At 43.9% G+C, this 15,825-nt stretch overlaps 1 protein-coding gene across 20 annotated transcripts in view; it reads right to left on the bottom strand.

Annotated features, from left to right (window-relative positions):
- The window catches only part of LOC107377831 (protein tyrosine phosphatase receptor type K), a 148,950-nt gene that overhangs the window by 7,318 nt on the left and 125,807 nt on the right, over positions 1-15,825 (bottom strand). For 4 of the 20 annotated variants that reach the window (XM_015947708.3, XM_015947714.3, XM_015947713.3 and 1 more), the window contains 17 exons: positions 14,091-14,102; positions 13,713-13,900; positions 13,377-13,464; positions 11,830-11,975; positions 7,718-7,735; positions 7,289-7,325; positions 7,083-7,180; positions 6,362-6,478; positions 5,775-5,929; positions 5,425-5,560; positions 3,295-3,444; positions 2,888-3,061; positions 2,290-2,307; positions 1,583-1,714; positions 633-758; positions 385-548; positions 73-208 (listed from right to left, as the gene is read on the bottom strand). In XM_015947708.3, coding sequence (XP_015803194.1) covers positions 73-208; positions 385-548; positions 633-758; positions 1,583-1,714; positions 2,290-2,307; positions 2,888-3,061; positions 3,295-3,444; positions 5,425-5,560; positions 5,775-5,929; positions 6,362-6,478; positions 7,083-7,180; positions 7,289-7,325; positions 7,718-7,735; positions 11,830-11,975; positions 13,377-13,464; positions 13,713-13,900; positions 14,091-14,102 — 1,895 coding nt within the window. Of the gene's footprint in view, positions 1-72; positions 209-384; positions 759-1,582; positions 1,715-2,289; positions 2,308-2,887; positions 3,062-3,294; positions 3,445-5,424; positions 5,561-5,774; positions 5,930-6,361; positions 6,479-7,082; positions 7,181-7,288; positions 7,326-7,717; positions 7,736-11,829; positions 11,976-13,376; positions 13,465-13,712; positions 13,901-14,090; positions 14,103-15,825 lie in introns of all 20 variants that reach the window. The other 16 variants (XM_015947709.3, XM_015947716.3, XM_054748142.2 and 13 more) reach the window with 10 other exon arrangements.

Below are 15,825 nucleotides of genomic sequence, written 5' to 3'. Positions count from 1 at the left end.
ACACAAATGGACTAAAACCATGTGCTCAGTCACAAAACAGATGTTTCTACATTTTTAAGGAGATGAACTCACCGGAGTGTCCACCATGTTGGGTTTGCTGTTCCTCAGTGTCTTCACAGCGTGGAAGACGTCCACCACGTTCTGTCTCTTCACCATTTCACACACGATGCTGCTGGCACAAAACACTCCACTTCTGCCGCCTCCGTTTCTACAGAAACACACACCAACAAGATCTCCAGCTGCTGTTCTGGTTCCTTTTTAGGTGTTTAGGTTGCCTGACCCAGGATGAGCGGAGGAACATGGATTGATGGGAGGATTGTTGCCAAAGTGGACGAACCCACTTCCTGTTTAATAAAAAAACCTCAGTGACAGTTTGACACTTACAGACAGTGCACGATTGTTCTTCCTTCTCCCTCCTCTCCTTCACGCTGCCACTGATCCACCTGAAGGATCAGCTTGAGGAAGGAGCGTTTGGAGGTGGGGACGTCTCTATGCCCCGCCCATCCCAGGTACTGGAACTGGCGGACCATCAGGTAGCCTTCCTGAGGCTGTAGAATCAAAAAAACAGTTTCTGTAAGAGCAGAAAAGTAAAAATGCTCAGATTTACTGGGTAAATGCAGAAGCAAACTCACTCTGGTGAGGTTGCAGACTCTGAAGAGCCTGCTGATGACATCACAGTCCATGGAGCAGGACATACATTCCACCTGGACCGGACCGTAGCGCAGCATGCCCTCCTCTGGCCAGTACTGAGGACAACCCTGAGAAGGAAAACAACAAACTCAACGTATCAAATCAAATCACTTTTATTGTCACGTCACATGTGCAGGTACACTGGTACAGCATGTGCGAGTAAAATTCTTGTGAGTATACTTGTACTCATAAACGCACCAAACGTTTATTTTCTCATTGATTGTTTTATATCTTGTGTGTTTGTGCCTTTAAGGAGCAACACTAAAAGTCTTTAAAACTTTATGCTTTCAAACTGGTTTCAGTGGTTCTTCAGCCATAACCCTCTGCTGCCCTCTGCTGACCAGAAACTGCACTTACCAAGTTGGTGGTTCTGGTAGGAACACAGGGGCAGCTTGCGACCTGCTTTACGGAAATCGCTTTTTACTGTGTTGGTAGCAAATATTATTAGCTGTTAGCTTTTTCCGTTCGCTGATCGTCAATAAAAAGCACAAAAAGCATCATGGCGGAGCCTGAAAGTAAAAGTATGACAGGAATGTCTTTGGAGCTAAAAGCAGAGTCAACATCAGCATGGCCTACGCTAGGCTGAGGAAGCTAAAGGAGGCTACAAAATTACAGGCTGATGGTGACCTGGCTTTATTGCTACAGGACTAGACTTAAAACATTTATTTTGATAGGGGGCATGATTAAATTCTGATGTTAGCCCAGATCTGGACGAAGGTTCGGGTTGGACAGCTGAATTCTACTTCTCTGGTTTTCCTCTCAAACTCTGCATGAGCAAGCAGGTTGGCTGGCTTGTCCTCGTTATTCATGGTTCATGAGTAAAATGGAATTTAGGAACAAATTTCCGAATCAGGATCAGCATTTAAACATCAACATTACCACAGTTTTTTACCTGAGCCAAGTCGATCTCATTCAGCATCACCAGGCTGGTACATCCGTAGTCGTAAACAAGTCGCCAAAAGTCCTTGACGGTGTTGGGCAAAGGATGCTGGGTAACGATGAACGCTGCAGGCTGTCTGTAGCTCTGCAAGTCGAAAAAACAACGTAAAAAAACAACCATGAGGTGTTTCATTCGCTCATCCTAACAGCTGTGGTGGGTGTCTGTTATCTCCTTATGCAGCTCGTGTTTACTGTCCTCTCACTCTCACACAAACACACTTTAAACAACAAACAGTCAAGTGGCACGAACATTGAGATGTGATGAAGCCAATGAAGTAGAAATGGGATGTTTGGTTGGATGGTCGTGCAGTGGGGGGGTTAGGGGGGGCATGCAAATGAAGCTAAACCAGGAAATACCTTCATAGGCATCTAGTTAGTGGGATCAGTTAACGCTGAGTTCAGGTAAATTTCAGTTTTCCACGACATTTAGGACTCCTGAACTGAAAGTGAACTGAGCCCAACCAGCTCCAGCGAGGGTGTGTGTGTGTGTGTGTGTGGGGGGGGGGGGTGGGGGGGGGGGTGGACAGAGGGGGCATTATCGTGATGAGATTCTGGTGTTGCGGAGTACGATGGCTTTGGTGGACATGAATCTGGAGGCTGAACAACACTGAAGCCATGAAACAAATCCAGTATTAGAGATTTGAAGTGAAACCTGGTTACCTGGAACTCTTCTGACAGCTTGGTTAGAGAGAGGCCAGAGGTGAGTGACTAAACGTGGAAAACTCCGCTGAATTTACCAAACACGTTGAAACATAGATGGAAACCACTCCAGACCTACAGCCCACCCGCTACAGACTCCTCGCCGCTCTGATGAGCTGGACTCTCGGGAAATGACCAGATGTTCTCATCTGCCTTTACACTTCTAGCTCCTCTGTGCTTTTACTTATTTATATTTTTGGAACATGGACAACTGGTTGAGTTCGTGCCGCTAACATAAGCGATGTTTGGGTGTCGGCCAGAGAAGCTAGCGGTCTTTCCAGAACCTGGATTTGTCTCTAGCCTTCTGCTAAAAACCACAAACACAGCATCACACAAACAGGGAGGGGAGTCTGTGTGTGGGTGTGTGTGTGTGTTACAAATATGTGACTGCAGTTTGGGACGACACACAAGAAGGTAGAATGACTGTGTGAATTTCTTTGATCTTTTACACTTCTGCTGGATATTTCCGGGGTTCTCATTGATGACACACACCACGTCCCAGACTACTCCTGCTCGATGCGTTGAAAACTAAACATTCGTGTAACGCTTGCGGACTTACATCCATCAGAGCTGCGTTGATGTAGTTGCTGCTTTCTCCGTCGATCGTGATGAGGAAGGGCAGGCACCGATCAGGAGGAAGACCATCCATGAAGCGGTTCTTATCTTGGTTTCTAGGCAACAATGCGATGCTGCAGTCCTCTGGCTGCGGCTGTGGAGTCACTGAGTTTAATGTCTGAAAAAAGAAAAAAAAAAGAACTTTGTGAAGTTTTTTCTCATGTTTGAGCTGCTGGAAGATGCTAAACTTATAAAGATGCTCAGCAAATCTTCCTCAGCCACTCAGACAGGTATGTGTTTAGTTCTGGATGGTTGGATGTACTCAGGAGACACCATAACTCCAGATTTACAATTAAAGGCGTGGGACTGATGACAAAATAGTGAAGGGGACGTAGGTAGCAGCAGAATTACCTGGAACTCATCCTTCAGGTGGGAGGAGTTGGTCTGGGAGTCGATGCGGATCAGCTCGTAAAAGGCTGCTTTGAACTCACAGACCGGTATGGCCGTCTCTCCGCACAGACACGCCTCCAGTATGGCATCGTGGATGAAAATGTACTGCTCCTGCACACCAGGTAACCCACACATGACATCAGACCGCCGCATATCAACACAGCTGGAGATAGTGCAAACACACAGAAACATGAACGGCTGAAATGAAGGCGAATATGCAGACACTCCTGAGTGAGTGAGAGAACGAGTCAGTGAGAGAGAGAGAGAGAGAGAGAGAGAGAGAGTAAGTGATTAAGTGAGTGAGAGAAAGAGTGAGTGAGTGAATGAGTGAGAGAGAAAGAGTAAGTGAGTAAGTGGGTGAGAGAAAGAGTGAGAGAGAGAAAGAGTGAGTGAGTGAGTGAGTGAGTGAGTGAGTGAGAAAGAGTGAGTGGTAGAATGAGTCAGTGAGTGTGTGTGTGTGTGTGTGTGTGTGTGTGTGTGTGTGTGTGTGTGTGTGTGTGTGTGTGTGTGTGTGTGTGTGTGAGAGAGAGAGAGAGAGAGAGAGAAAGAAAGAGTGAGCGAGTGAGTGAGAGTGAGAAAGAGTGAGCGAGTGAGTGAGTGAGTAAGAGTCAGCGAGTGTGAGAGACAGAGAGAGAGAAAAAGTGAGTGAGAGAGAAAGAGTGAGTGAGTGAATGAGAGAATGAGTCAGTGAGTGTGAGAAGAGTGAGAAAGAGTGAGCGAGTGAGTGAGAGAATGAGTCAGTGAGTGTGAGAGAGAGAGAGTGAGAAAGAGTGAGTGAGTGAGTGAGTGAGAGAGAGAGAGAGAGAGAGAGAGAGAGAGAGAGAGAGAGAGACAGAGTGAGCGAGTGAGTGGGAGAATGAGTCAGTGAGTGTGAGAGAGAGAGAGAAAGAGTGAGCGAGTGAGTAAGAGTCAGCGAGTGTGGGAGACAGAGAGAGAGAGAGAGAAAGAGTGAGTGAGAGAGAGAAAGAGTGAGTGAGTGAATGAGTGAGAGAGAAAGAGTAAGTGAGTAAGTGGGTGAGAGAAAGAGAGAGAGAGAGAGAGAGAGAGAGAGAGAGTAAGTGATTAAGTGAGTGAGAGAAAGAGTGAGTGAGTGAATGAGTGAGAGAGAAAGAGTAAGTGAGTAAGTGGGTGAGAGAAAGAGTGAGAGAGAGAAAGAGTGAGTGAGTGAGTGAGTGAGAAAGAGTGAGTGGTAGAATGAGTCAGTGAGTGTGTGTGTGTGTGTGTGTGTGTGTGTGTGTGTGTGTGAGAGAGAGAGAGAGAGAGAGAGAGAAAGAAAGAGTGAGCGAGTGAGTGAGAGTGAGAAAGAGTGAGCGAGTGAGTGAGTGAGTAAGAGTCAGCGAGTGTGAGAGACAGAGAGAGAGAGAAAAAGTGAGTGAGAGAGAGAAAGAGTGAGTGAGTGAATGAGAGAATGAGTCAGTGAGTGTGAGAAGAGTGAGAAAGAGTGAGCGAGTGAGTGAGAGAATGAGTCAGTGAGTGTGAGAGAGAGAGAGTGAGAAAGAGTGAGTGAGTGAGTGAGTGAGTGCGAGAGAGAGAGAGAAAGAGTGAGCGAGTGAGTGGGAGAATGAGTCAGTGAGTGTGAGAGAGAGAGAGAAAGAGTGAGCGAGTGAGTAAGAGTCAGCGAGTGTGGGAGACAGAGAGAGAGAGAGAGAAAGAGTGAGTGAGAGAGAGAAAGAGTGAGTGAGTGAATGAGAGAATGAGTCATTGAGTGTGAGAAGAGTGAGAAAGAGTGAGCGAGTGAGTGAGAGAATGAGTCAGTGAGTGTGAGAGAGAGAGAGTGAGAAAGAGTGAGTGAGTGAGTGAGTGAGTGAGTGAGAGTGAGTTAGCACTGAGGATGAGATGAGATGGGATGATGACTTGTCTTCTGACACTTCTGAATCAGTCTGAACAGGAAATAGTATTTTTGGACATTTCAAGCCAAAAGCATGAAGTTTGAGCCGCAGACTGAAGATGAAGAAGTGAATCTGAACATGAACGTTGTCTTTTGTCATGAACAGATCGGTAACTGGAGAGATCCCAGTCATCTCTGGATCTCACTGGGATGTTTGCTCTGCTCTAGAGAGGATGCGGATGGAGGATGGGTAATGCAGTCACCTCAGTCTGTACCATGTTGATCCTCCTGGAGCGAAGAGCTTTCACACAGTTGTAGATGTCGACCACGCCCTCTCTCTCCGCCATATCCAGCATGATGTCGATGACGATGAAACAGCCCGTACGTCCCGCTCCAGCGCTGCAGAGAAGAATACAAAACAACATTTAGGTTCCTTCTATTAATGTATTTTAATGGTCATATTTCTGTCCTATTGTGTGGCATTTTATTGATGTACAGCGCTTTGTTTGTCCATTCTGGCCATGTGAAAGCGCTCTATAAATAAAGTTGATTTGATTTGATTTGATTTCTATGTCTGAAATTAAGTAAAAAAAGGTGTTAAAACAAGTTTTACCTGCAGTGGACAACGATCGGTCCAGCTGACGGGGGATTGGAGATTTTAACTCTTCGAATGAAGGAAAGTAGTCCGGTGGCGTGATATGGAACTCCGTGATCAGGCCAGCCTGTGAAGTGGAACTGCTTGACCTCACGCACCTCGTTGAAACCACGCTAGATGAAAAGAAACGAGTTGAATATAACATGATTACATCACATTTGAGTCCATGTGCTGCTTAAAGCCTACAAACGGCCTAAGCTGCTGTTTTCATATGAAAACTGACAAAAAACTAAGCTTTCACCTTTCTTGTTATTTATATTTACACATTTACATGACCAGCTGTGGCCCAGCTAATAGGAGCATAAAATACAGAATCGGTCTGAAATAATTGCAAACATCATGAGCACGTTCCCGAGAATCTACTTTAGTTTAAATATATAAAATCAGATTCTTAAGTCAACTATAAACATCAGAAGACAAATCCAGATTTTAGCTTTAATTTTATGTTTTTTCTCTACACTACAGAGTGAAAATACGTTATTTGAGTGAAACTAAAGAATTCCAGTATGAAACAATGCTAAACGGTCATAAAGGTAACGACTTACCCTCTCTAGCGTGAAGGTACGGACCACATATTCAGCAAGAGGCTCCACCTCCACAAACGTCACCTTGAAGTCTCCATATAGCTCAGCATCATCGGGCCAGTACTTATAGCACTTCACCTGGTTGGTTAGAAACAATAAAGAAATCAAACATTGTCATGATGACATCACATATGATGTCACAGGTGCATTTTGCCTTAAAAACTGCAAAAGCTGTTTTAGAGAGACGGAAAATTTAGATTTTTAAAAATTGCTCGCCTTACCCAGTGCCACTAATTGGTGTGTACACACACACAAACTCACAAGCACATGTGTGTGCACATACAGGCGCACACACACACGCACACACTCTCACACACACACACGCGTATGCACACACACACACGCTTGTGCACAGACACACACAAATAAACGTGCGCACACACACACACACACACATGCTTGTGCACAGGCACACACACATAAACGTGCGCACACACACACAGACCCACACACACACACGCACACACATATGCGTACACACGCACACACATATGCGCACACACACACACACACACACACACACACACACACACACACACACACACACACACACACACACACACACACACACACACACACACACACACACACACACACACACACACACACACACACACACACACACACAGAAATAGCTGAAATACACCAAAGGAAAAATGGAGACAAAAAAGAAGCTACTTACCCTTCCAACCTCTACCAGATTGGTTACCATGACGATGCAGGCCGACTGTTCCTGCCACACCATTCTCCAGAAATCATACACTGTCTCATGAACAGGACCTAAACAGCAAACCAGAGCTTCCTTATCGTTCTGACCATGATCAATAGGTGCATCCTGCCTGTAAGTCTCTGAAAATGACAGGGTTACATGTTGTTCCGTTATCTCACCTTGAGTGGCGATGTAGTGACTTGGTCTCTGGTAACCCTGTAAACAGAACGCCGCTGTGAGTGTGCCAGTAAAGTCATTTCCACATCGTGATCATGATTAGAAATGTAGAAGACTATTTTTGGTCTAAACTGCTGTTATACCATTTCTTGCCTTAACCTTTAATGCTGCAACCACATAGTTTTCACATGATTCATAGTACTACACACACCTGACTCTGCTATATTAGCAACTGATAAGGAATCAGACAGAAACCAAGAGCTATGCAGAGAATTTTTATAGCATACAACGAGATTTGAGCAGGAATGGCAGGTGAGTAAGATGAAGTGAAATCTTTCATGCAGCAGACGCCCCATCAATCGATGCACATGAATGTGTGGCTGGTGTAAAGGTTGAGGGGCTTGAATGAAAGAATCCACAGTGATACTTACATCCCTGTACAGCCAAATCTACAGCCCAAGCCACAGGCAGAAAGAACAGGTGGAAGAAAGAAAGCACAACAATGTCAGTGAGTGTCAATCAGAAAAAAATAAAATCTGAAATCATGAGAAATGAACCAAAAACATGCAGAAATAAAGGTGAAGATATAAATGTCCAAATTAGACTGAAGAGAAAGGACACTGCTCTGCAGATCTGAGGCCCGGGTCACCAAGCAGGATTTTGAAAGATGCGCGGCGATGACTAATCACAGATTTAGCGTTTGGTCCCACGGTGTGTGATGTGCAGATACAACTACACACAATTCCAGTTCACACGCAACCATGCGCCGGTCAGACGGAAACCTCGCGAAATCAAACGTGCCTTCATAGTAAAAAAAATAACATGGCGGAGGAGCGACTAGCAGTAGCGGTTTTAGGCACGGGCAGACAGGGCAGTTGCCCGGGGCGGCATTTTTTCATGACACAAAAGGGGCGCACAAGCGCTGAGTAAAAAAAAAAAAAAATCTGCGCCACACCGAGGTTTTCTATTATCTGTCATATGACAGTGTCTGGATTGGAAACAGCAAGTTGGCGCCCCCTGCAGCTGCAGGCGCTCCTGCTGACTGAGAACGTTCACGTGCTCCGTGTGTCTATGAAGAACAGGAAGGGGAGGGGTGCGGCGGGGGAATTCACCTCTGCGTCTTTCCCAAGTGAAATTAGTGGGTAGGGGCTGAATCAACTTTATCAACATGGCCAAAGTCAATCACATCTTGATGTTCTTCCACATTTCATTCATAATATCAACAAAGACAGGCCTATCATTCTTTCAGGTGTTTCTGAATTGTGTGAAATGGCCGAATAAAAAAAGGAAAAACAAAACGATTTTGTGGTCAACCACCCATTAAGGTCAAATTGTTTAGTCCTGACTAAAGGAAACTTATTGAGTCAAGAGCCAAACAGAAGAGATGAACATAAAAAGGCTAAAAAGGCTAAAACCACCAGGTGCCCGATTCAGGAATAAAAAGAAAAAAGAGGAGAAAGATAAAGGTATGTACGCTCTCATGATGCATGTTTTCAATTTTTTAACCAGTTAACTGGGATTTTAACGGTTAAATTCGGTCAACTAGTTGCTAACAGAGCTAATAGGGCTGAAATATTGAAACGAATATTCAAATGGTTCGAAAAAATTCCTTGAATCGTTTTTTTACTGATTCAAACTAGGATTTGTTAAATGCTCGCTGCAGCCTGTGGCCTGCCTCAACAACAACAAACACATGTTGATCATGTTCACATAATAATAACACAACTGTACAAGCAGAAGAAAACTCTCCAGTCACCACTAACTATCCTGTTTATTTATTGCAGATGGCTGCACTGATTATTTTTTACATGATTTGTTCTGTAAAAGTTGGCATTTTTGGTAGTCTACAGTTTTTTTTATGTCAGTCTAAATTACAATTTCAGGGGCAATTGTAAAATATTATGGATCATGATAAAGATCTATTGGAGATCTACCCCAACTTTTGGACTGCTCTGCCAGTCACTGTGGCTCAAGCTGAGAGGAGCTTTTCAAAACTTGATCAAGTCATACCTGAGGTCAACTATGTTTCAGGGGCAGCTCACTAACCTGGCTCTGATTAGTTTCAATCACTCAGTAGGGGAGCAGATTTCATATGATGACATCATTGATGACTTAGCATCAAGGTTAGGTTTTAATTTTAGTTTGTGTTTTCTGTTCTAAGTGCAGTGCTGTAGTGATTATCTTTAGTTTGTTATGTGTGAAATATTTTTGCTATTTAGAATATTTATTATATATTATGTTCATATATTCTTAATATTTAGTTATTGTTTGTTTTTGTATATTTGATTCTATATATTTTGATACAGTATATAATGTATAGTGCTTTACATTCTGACAACTTCATAGTAATTAATGTAAATATGTGCAACTTAGAAAAATAAATGTTCAATAGTTTTTCTAATAAAACATGCCTGTTTGTAGAAAACGTGTGTGTTCGTGCAGGTGGGGTGGTGTGGTGGTGGTGGTGGTGGGGGCGGTAGGGGGGGGGGGGGGGCGCTCAAAGGGGGCCTTGCCCGGGGAGTAATTCCATATAGAACCGCCACTGGTGACTAGCACCCTCCTGTCACCTCCGTTTCTGATTGTCTACACATCACAAGAGGCTGCACGCTCGTTTGACCTCTAAAATCGAACGAAGACAATCCGACACGTTAGATCTCATGATCAGACTATGGTATCCTTACAGAGTAAGTCACCCCCTACCAGATTCTTACTCAACTCCCACTTCCTGTTTGAAAAATGCAACAAATGCTGTTGCCTAGCAGACCAAGAGCCACTAACAAATACACACAAACACAGGATCACAACGACATTGTGACATCATATGGTACCAGCTAACGTTCTAGGGTACCTCTTGGCCAATAGCGATGGCAGATTTACATTCAAATGCAGTGCAGAGTTTTTATCTGACAACGGTACAACACTGACAGTTTTAGACAGAAAATTTAATTTTTATCTAAAATCCACTAAAGTGCAAAACTATTGACTACACGTGTCTGCTGCACAATTAGAGATGCGTTTATATGGTTTATCAGGGGAAAAAAGTTGATTTGGGAGTGACTTGCTCTTTAAAGTGGTAATTCTAATATTGTGGCCAGCCATCCTATAAATGTAGATAGGATGGCTGGCCACAACATAATCTTTTTGTATTAGGTCTGGAACGCTAAAGAAACATTTGCAATGATTATTTCTGATCCTAACTCTGAGTTTTTCATGTAGGCTGAACATGAAAATAGTTTCCTACACCTATCGCCTGAAGGCTGTTGTTGGTTTAGCGTCCAGGAAACAGAAGAGAACGTCTCAGCTAGTAGAAGCTAATAGTTAGCCTTGGCTACTCCACCACACAGCACAGCTCCTCCAGGCTTGTGTCAACGTTGCAGACTCTGTGGTAGAGTTGTGTCGCTGTAAGCCAATCAGAGGAGAGATGTCCGAATATCAGGAAATAATGGTCCAAATCCTGCCGTGTTCAGCTCAACTCTGATCTGGCTCACTACTAGTTCCTGAAACAGGTGCACCAGAGTTTTATTCCACCCGCACAATGACTTACAAGGCATTCTAGAGACCGCTGCAAATGTATTAAAATATGAGTATAGTACCACTTTAGGATTGCCGGAAGAGAAGAATCGGGGTGAAAGTATATCGACATGTGAAGCGGGCCTAAGCTGTGTTTTTTTTTAAGATCAGATCTCCGACAGCTAGTAGCAGCTGTTATATCAGCGAAAAAGAAGTGTCCACTCTATCCATTCTGATTGTAGCTTACTGTGAGTGCACGTAAAAGTTGAAATAATACAGAAAAGCATGCTTCAAGCACATTAGCATCACACTATCACAATGAGAGTGACCAACGTGCAGATGTTCATTGGCGAGAAGACATGGAAGATGATGGATGGAAACACGTAAACATGCTAGAAAGCAACAAGAGAGATGAAGGAATGGTGTTTCTATCAGGCTAGCGTACTAACGGAACTGGCACTGTGACCAATAAGATCACTCAATCAAACTTTATTTGTAAAGCGCCTTCCACTGCCTTTACGAAGCCCAACAAGGCATAAAAGTCTCCAAAGAACAGAGAGCGATAAAACAAATAAAAGCAGCAAGATGTGACTTTAAGCGTACAGCCAGGTAAGCAAGGCTAGCTTTACTGAGGACAAACACAAACTAGGACGTTTGGTCAGAACGCTAAAGGCTCACAAACTCACTAGTTAGGCCTTTCACTACTCAGGAAAACGTGCAAAAACAAGTTTTACCAGATAAGATTATTTGTGATGTTTTATTGGCAGCGGTAAACTCCAGTTGTCTGTTCTTCATGTCAGGTGCATTTATAACCAATCAGTGTCAACAAAATCCAAACTATAGCAACAAACGTAGTAATGGTTGTACTTTAGTGAGTGGCATCAAAGCAAAGCGACTGGCGAGCTGATGGGAGAAGCAGCAGAACTGACACCAGTGAACGACACACGTACAGCACATCTCGAGGCATGAGTCACAGAATGGGCTGATGGATGATTGGTGGTAGACGCAATAAAGGTATATAGGCCTGACATACGAGTGAGGGAGTGTGGTTTCGTTGGTTTCGTTGGGAGCCAATAGTAGCATTCGATGTGTTTCCACTTACATCGATGTAGTTGGCGTTGATGTAGTCGGAGGAGGGGTCGTCTTCAATGGGCTGCAGAATAACCCGTGAATGATCATCTAGAGAAAGAGACATCAAACAGAACAATGGAAGGAGACAAACAGCGTTAGGGCTGCAGAACCGTTAACTCATTCACTGCCATTGACGACTTGAGTCGTCATTTGCATTTTTTTTACTGTGTGGGCGTCGGACGAGCCCCCGCAGAGTGATGGGCTCGACACACGGGAGGCGACATCGCCTCTCCTCCATTCATTTTCAATGAGACATGCGTGACAAAGCGATAATCGCGGGTCTCCCTCCTACTAAGCGAAACGCGAAAAACGTGCGTGTGAAAGTTTGCACTCGTGCACGTGTTGTGCACAGACGACCCAGCGACGCGATCCCAGAAAGTTGAAACATTTTCAACCTTTCATCGCTGTCGCTCAGACGAGGACCAATCAACGGAGGTTTCATTCACTGACCAATGAGCGGGCAGGATGCTCCGCACATCTCCGAGCAAACATGGAGGAGAAGTTGATTATTATTATGTTTTATATCGTAAAATCACAAGTAAGATGTCACATAACTCTAGCAGCACCTTGTGAAACATCATATCTATCACTTTATTAACTCTGAACCGCTTAAATAACCTTAATTCCCTCCAACCTGACACAGCCAAACAAAACAACGGAAGTTTCGATTTCGCCATGGAACAGAACGCGTAGACTGCTTTGCCGCTGCCACGGATCGCCTCCCGTGTGACAGGTCATAAAAGCGACAGTGACAAATTTCGCTGATCGCGGTCGTTTGTCGCCTCCCGTGTGTCGAGCCCATGAGAACAAACATCTCAGCTCTAAAGCCGATCTTCATCCGCATACGTCGCACGTCACGTGATCAGGAAGCAGAACATCCATGTGTTAGGAGATTGTTTTGGGCCGCTGCTGTAAAAAAAGTGAGGCCCGAACCGGAAAAGCTTCTGCCGATCACAATTCAACAACGGATTATGAAAGAACGGAAAACGCTCGAAACGTGTAAGAGGTGAGTCTCCGCTTTGTTTTGGTCATTTTGGCGTCGACATCATCCTAGCGCACAACGTTTTGGACTCTTAAAAAAACAGTAAAATGGGTGAGAAACGCTGGCAGCGAATGAGTTGAGAAATGTGTTGGTTATTGGTTTTAGAAAGGAAGGGGTCTAATTTCTGCTTGAACCAGGTCCAGGTACCAGACATACCAGTCACAAACCAAAATCATCCGTCTTCCTCTGTTTATTCTCATGTTTCCTTTCACCAATAAGTTCCTTCCCACTGTGCAAAGACCTAGTCTGGACGTCCTACAGACGTGGTCTGGACCGACGGACTCAGTATAGACATGATCTGCACGTCCACGCGACGCTGACTGTAGGGTTTGCTCAGGTCCTTTGCTCCATTTCTAGTCTTTGTGCCTGAATTGCACCTTTATTCCCACTAAACCGTGCATACTTACACGCTATGATGTTCCCGTAGCGGTTTTTTGCACGATTCTGATCTTTCTTTGCTACATCCCAGGATGCCGACTGGCCCTCGAAGAAGCTCTGTAACAACGGTGACAGGAAAGATTATTACACATCACAGGTCTTCAAAAGAAGCACAGAGCAGAATAATAGGGCTGCAATGGGTAATTTCTTTTGTTGGTTTAATGCACGTTTGTGAAGACGCTGAAACAAAACAAGCCATGTCACTTTATTTTAGAATTGCATGTTAGTATTGCTCTTCTTCAGCCACGTGTAACACCTATCTAGGCTTTAAAGGTCTACACCATAACAGAAGCTACCAGTATTACTTCATATTCCTCCTTGAAGCCGTAGCTGTCTGATGTTTTCATGAGGTTGATGTGCTGCAGAAGGTCGGCCACCCTGATGGCAGGATGCAGCTGGCCGGTCTGATAAGGAGACTCGGTTCCTTCGCAGTGATAGCGAGGAACATCCAAGAGCCTGCTGTTCTCCGCTGCAGAGCCACTGTGGTTCTCATCTATAAGGACAAAAGAAGGAACCATTAACTGAAGTTAGAAGCTGATTCACCAGGTTTTATTCCACTTTTTAATCCTCAACAAGTACAGAAACAGAGTTTTTAGTGTAAAGATGAAGTTAGGAATGCTTATTTGCACTCAAGAAAATCAATAACAAATAATAACCTGTAAAAACTTTCTTGGCTGACTCACCTGTGATAGGAACTACATGTTATTGCAGCATAAAAAGATGAAAACATGTAGTCAGACATCAGGATTTAATTCCCTACTTTCAAAATGTGATCCGAGACATTAACAGGTTCAAACACAATGGATGAGAAACGATGCATGAATGATGACATGGTTTTTGGGCACTGATAAACAGAATTATCAGGGTCAACATTACAAACTGAAAACTCTGTTCTGAAGGTCCACCACGGTGCCATCTAGTGGAGATGTAAAGCAACAACACTGAGTCAACCTAATCCAACACCAAATTACATAAAATCAAAGATAAAAATATGAAATTATGAAGCCAGATTAGTGATAACTGTATTCATATAAATATTTATTATTTTCTTCTTATTGCTACTGTATTTTCTAAGCACTGACGCAGAATTTCTGGGGCGATCTGAGACTAAATGATGGAGAAAGGCTTTAAATGCTGAATGACGGAATAGAAAGTGTCTGCAGCAGATTTCACCCTCGCTCCTGTTTATTAGCTGACTGTTTATTTCATCCAGCTGACGCTCTTCTCTGCTCTGAGGACATGTTAGCTCATTACTGACTGTTAAAGGTTTGTTAGGCCCTGCAAACCTGGCCTGACAGCGCGTCTTCATTTACAACTTCCTGCGACTTCCTAGTCGTGTGTGAAGTGATTGGTGGAGACAGGTCGTAACTGCAGCCTTCGCTCCACATTAGAGGCGCTGCAACAGTTAATTAACACAGTGTGGTGGTGTGGCTGTGGAGGCCTTAAGGTTAGATTAAAACTCCACATCAGGCTGCAGCTGGAGGAGAGCTCAGCACGGTCACCGATTTAGTTTGCTGTCGTTTAGTTATGCCAGTTCCCTCCTCTTCTTAAGCCTCAATTTCTGTCATTTTTTGGAGTAGAAGTAATGACATCTCCCTGGGAGATGGTTGGTAATTACTGTGGCTAGACATAAGTGTAGCGTCCAGCAATGGTCAGTTTGGGTACAGCCTGACCTTCCACCATCTATTCAACATCTGGTCATTAAGGAGACACAACATTGCTTGTGTTCCCTTTAAACAAGTCTGCCTTCACACCAGCTGGGATTCAGACTCCACAAGTCTAAATCATAATATTAACTTACTTTCCTCAAGGTCTCAGCTCCAGAAGAAAGAAGACCAGCTCGGATCATTTGTTAAATGCAAGAGTTATCATAATCAATCATTAATAACTTCTTCTATGACTTTTATCTATTTAATCATTAAATAAACATTTGCTTATTATTACTTGTGGTAAAATATTACTTGTGGTAAAATAGTATAATGAAATGAAATGCTTCATTAATCTAACTCACTGAGTGGATGTTATGTTTATCTACTAGACCGGGGGTCGGCAACCCGCGGCTCTGGAGCCGCATGCGGCTCTTCCATCCATCTGATGCGGCTCTCTGTGCTTGTAAAATAATGAATGGATATTTAAATAAAATGCTTTATATTCTACTGCATTAATTTTACATCTGTATGCCAATTCTAAATGTAAAGATTGTCTGCGTAAACCTGAACAGTTCCAACCCGGTCTACTGTGAGACCGGGTTGACGGGTCACGCTTGTGCGTAATCATAGGCGCTTCCTGAGCTGAAGAGGATGTGAGATTCTGGGCTTCTCCTCAGACGGCTCCTGGATGTGTCGCCACATTGGAGACAGGAACAAACGCTATTCAGCCAAAGTTTCATAATCAGGGAACATTTTCTAAGTGACAAGT

This window comes from Nothobranchius furzeri, chromosome 2, assembly GCF_043380555.1.
Source record: "Nothobranchius furzeri strain GRZ-AD chromosome 2, NfurGRZ-RIMD1, whole genome shotgun sequence".
Lineage (NCBI taxonomy): Eukaryota > Metazoa > Chordata > Actinopteri > Cyprinodontiformes > Nothobranchiidae > Nothobranchius > Nothobranchius furzeri.
The sequence above is the reverse complement of the archived record's forward strand: the minus strand, read 5'-3'. Positions and strand labels throughout refer to the sequence as shown.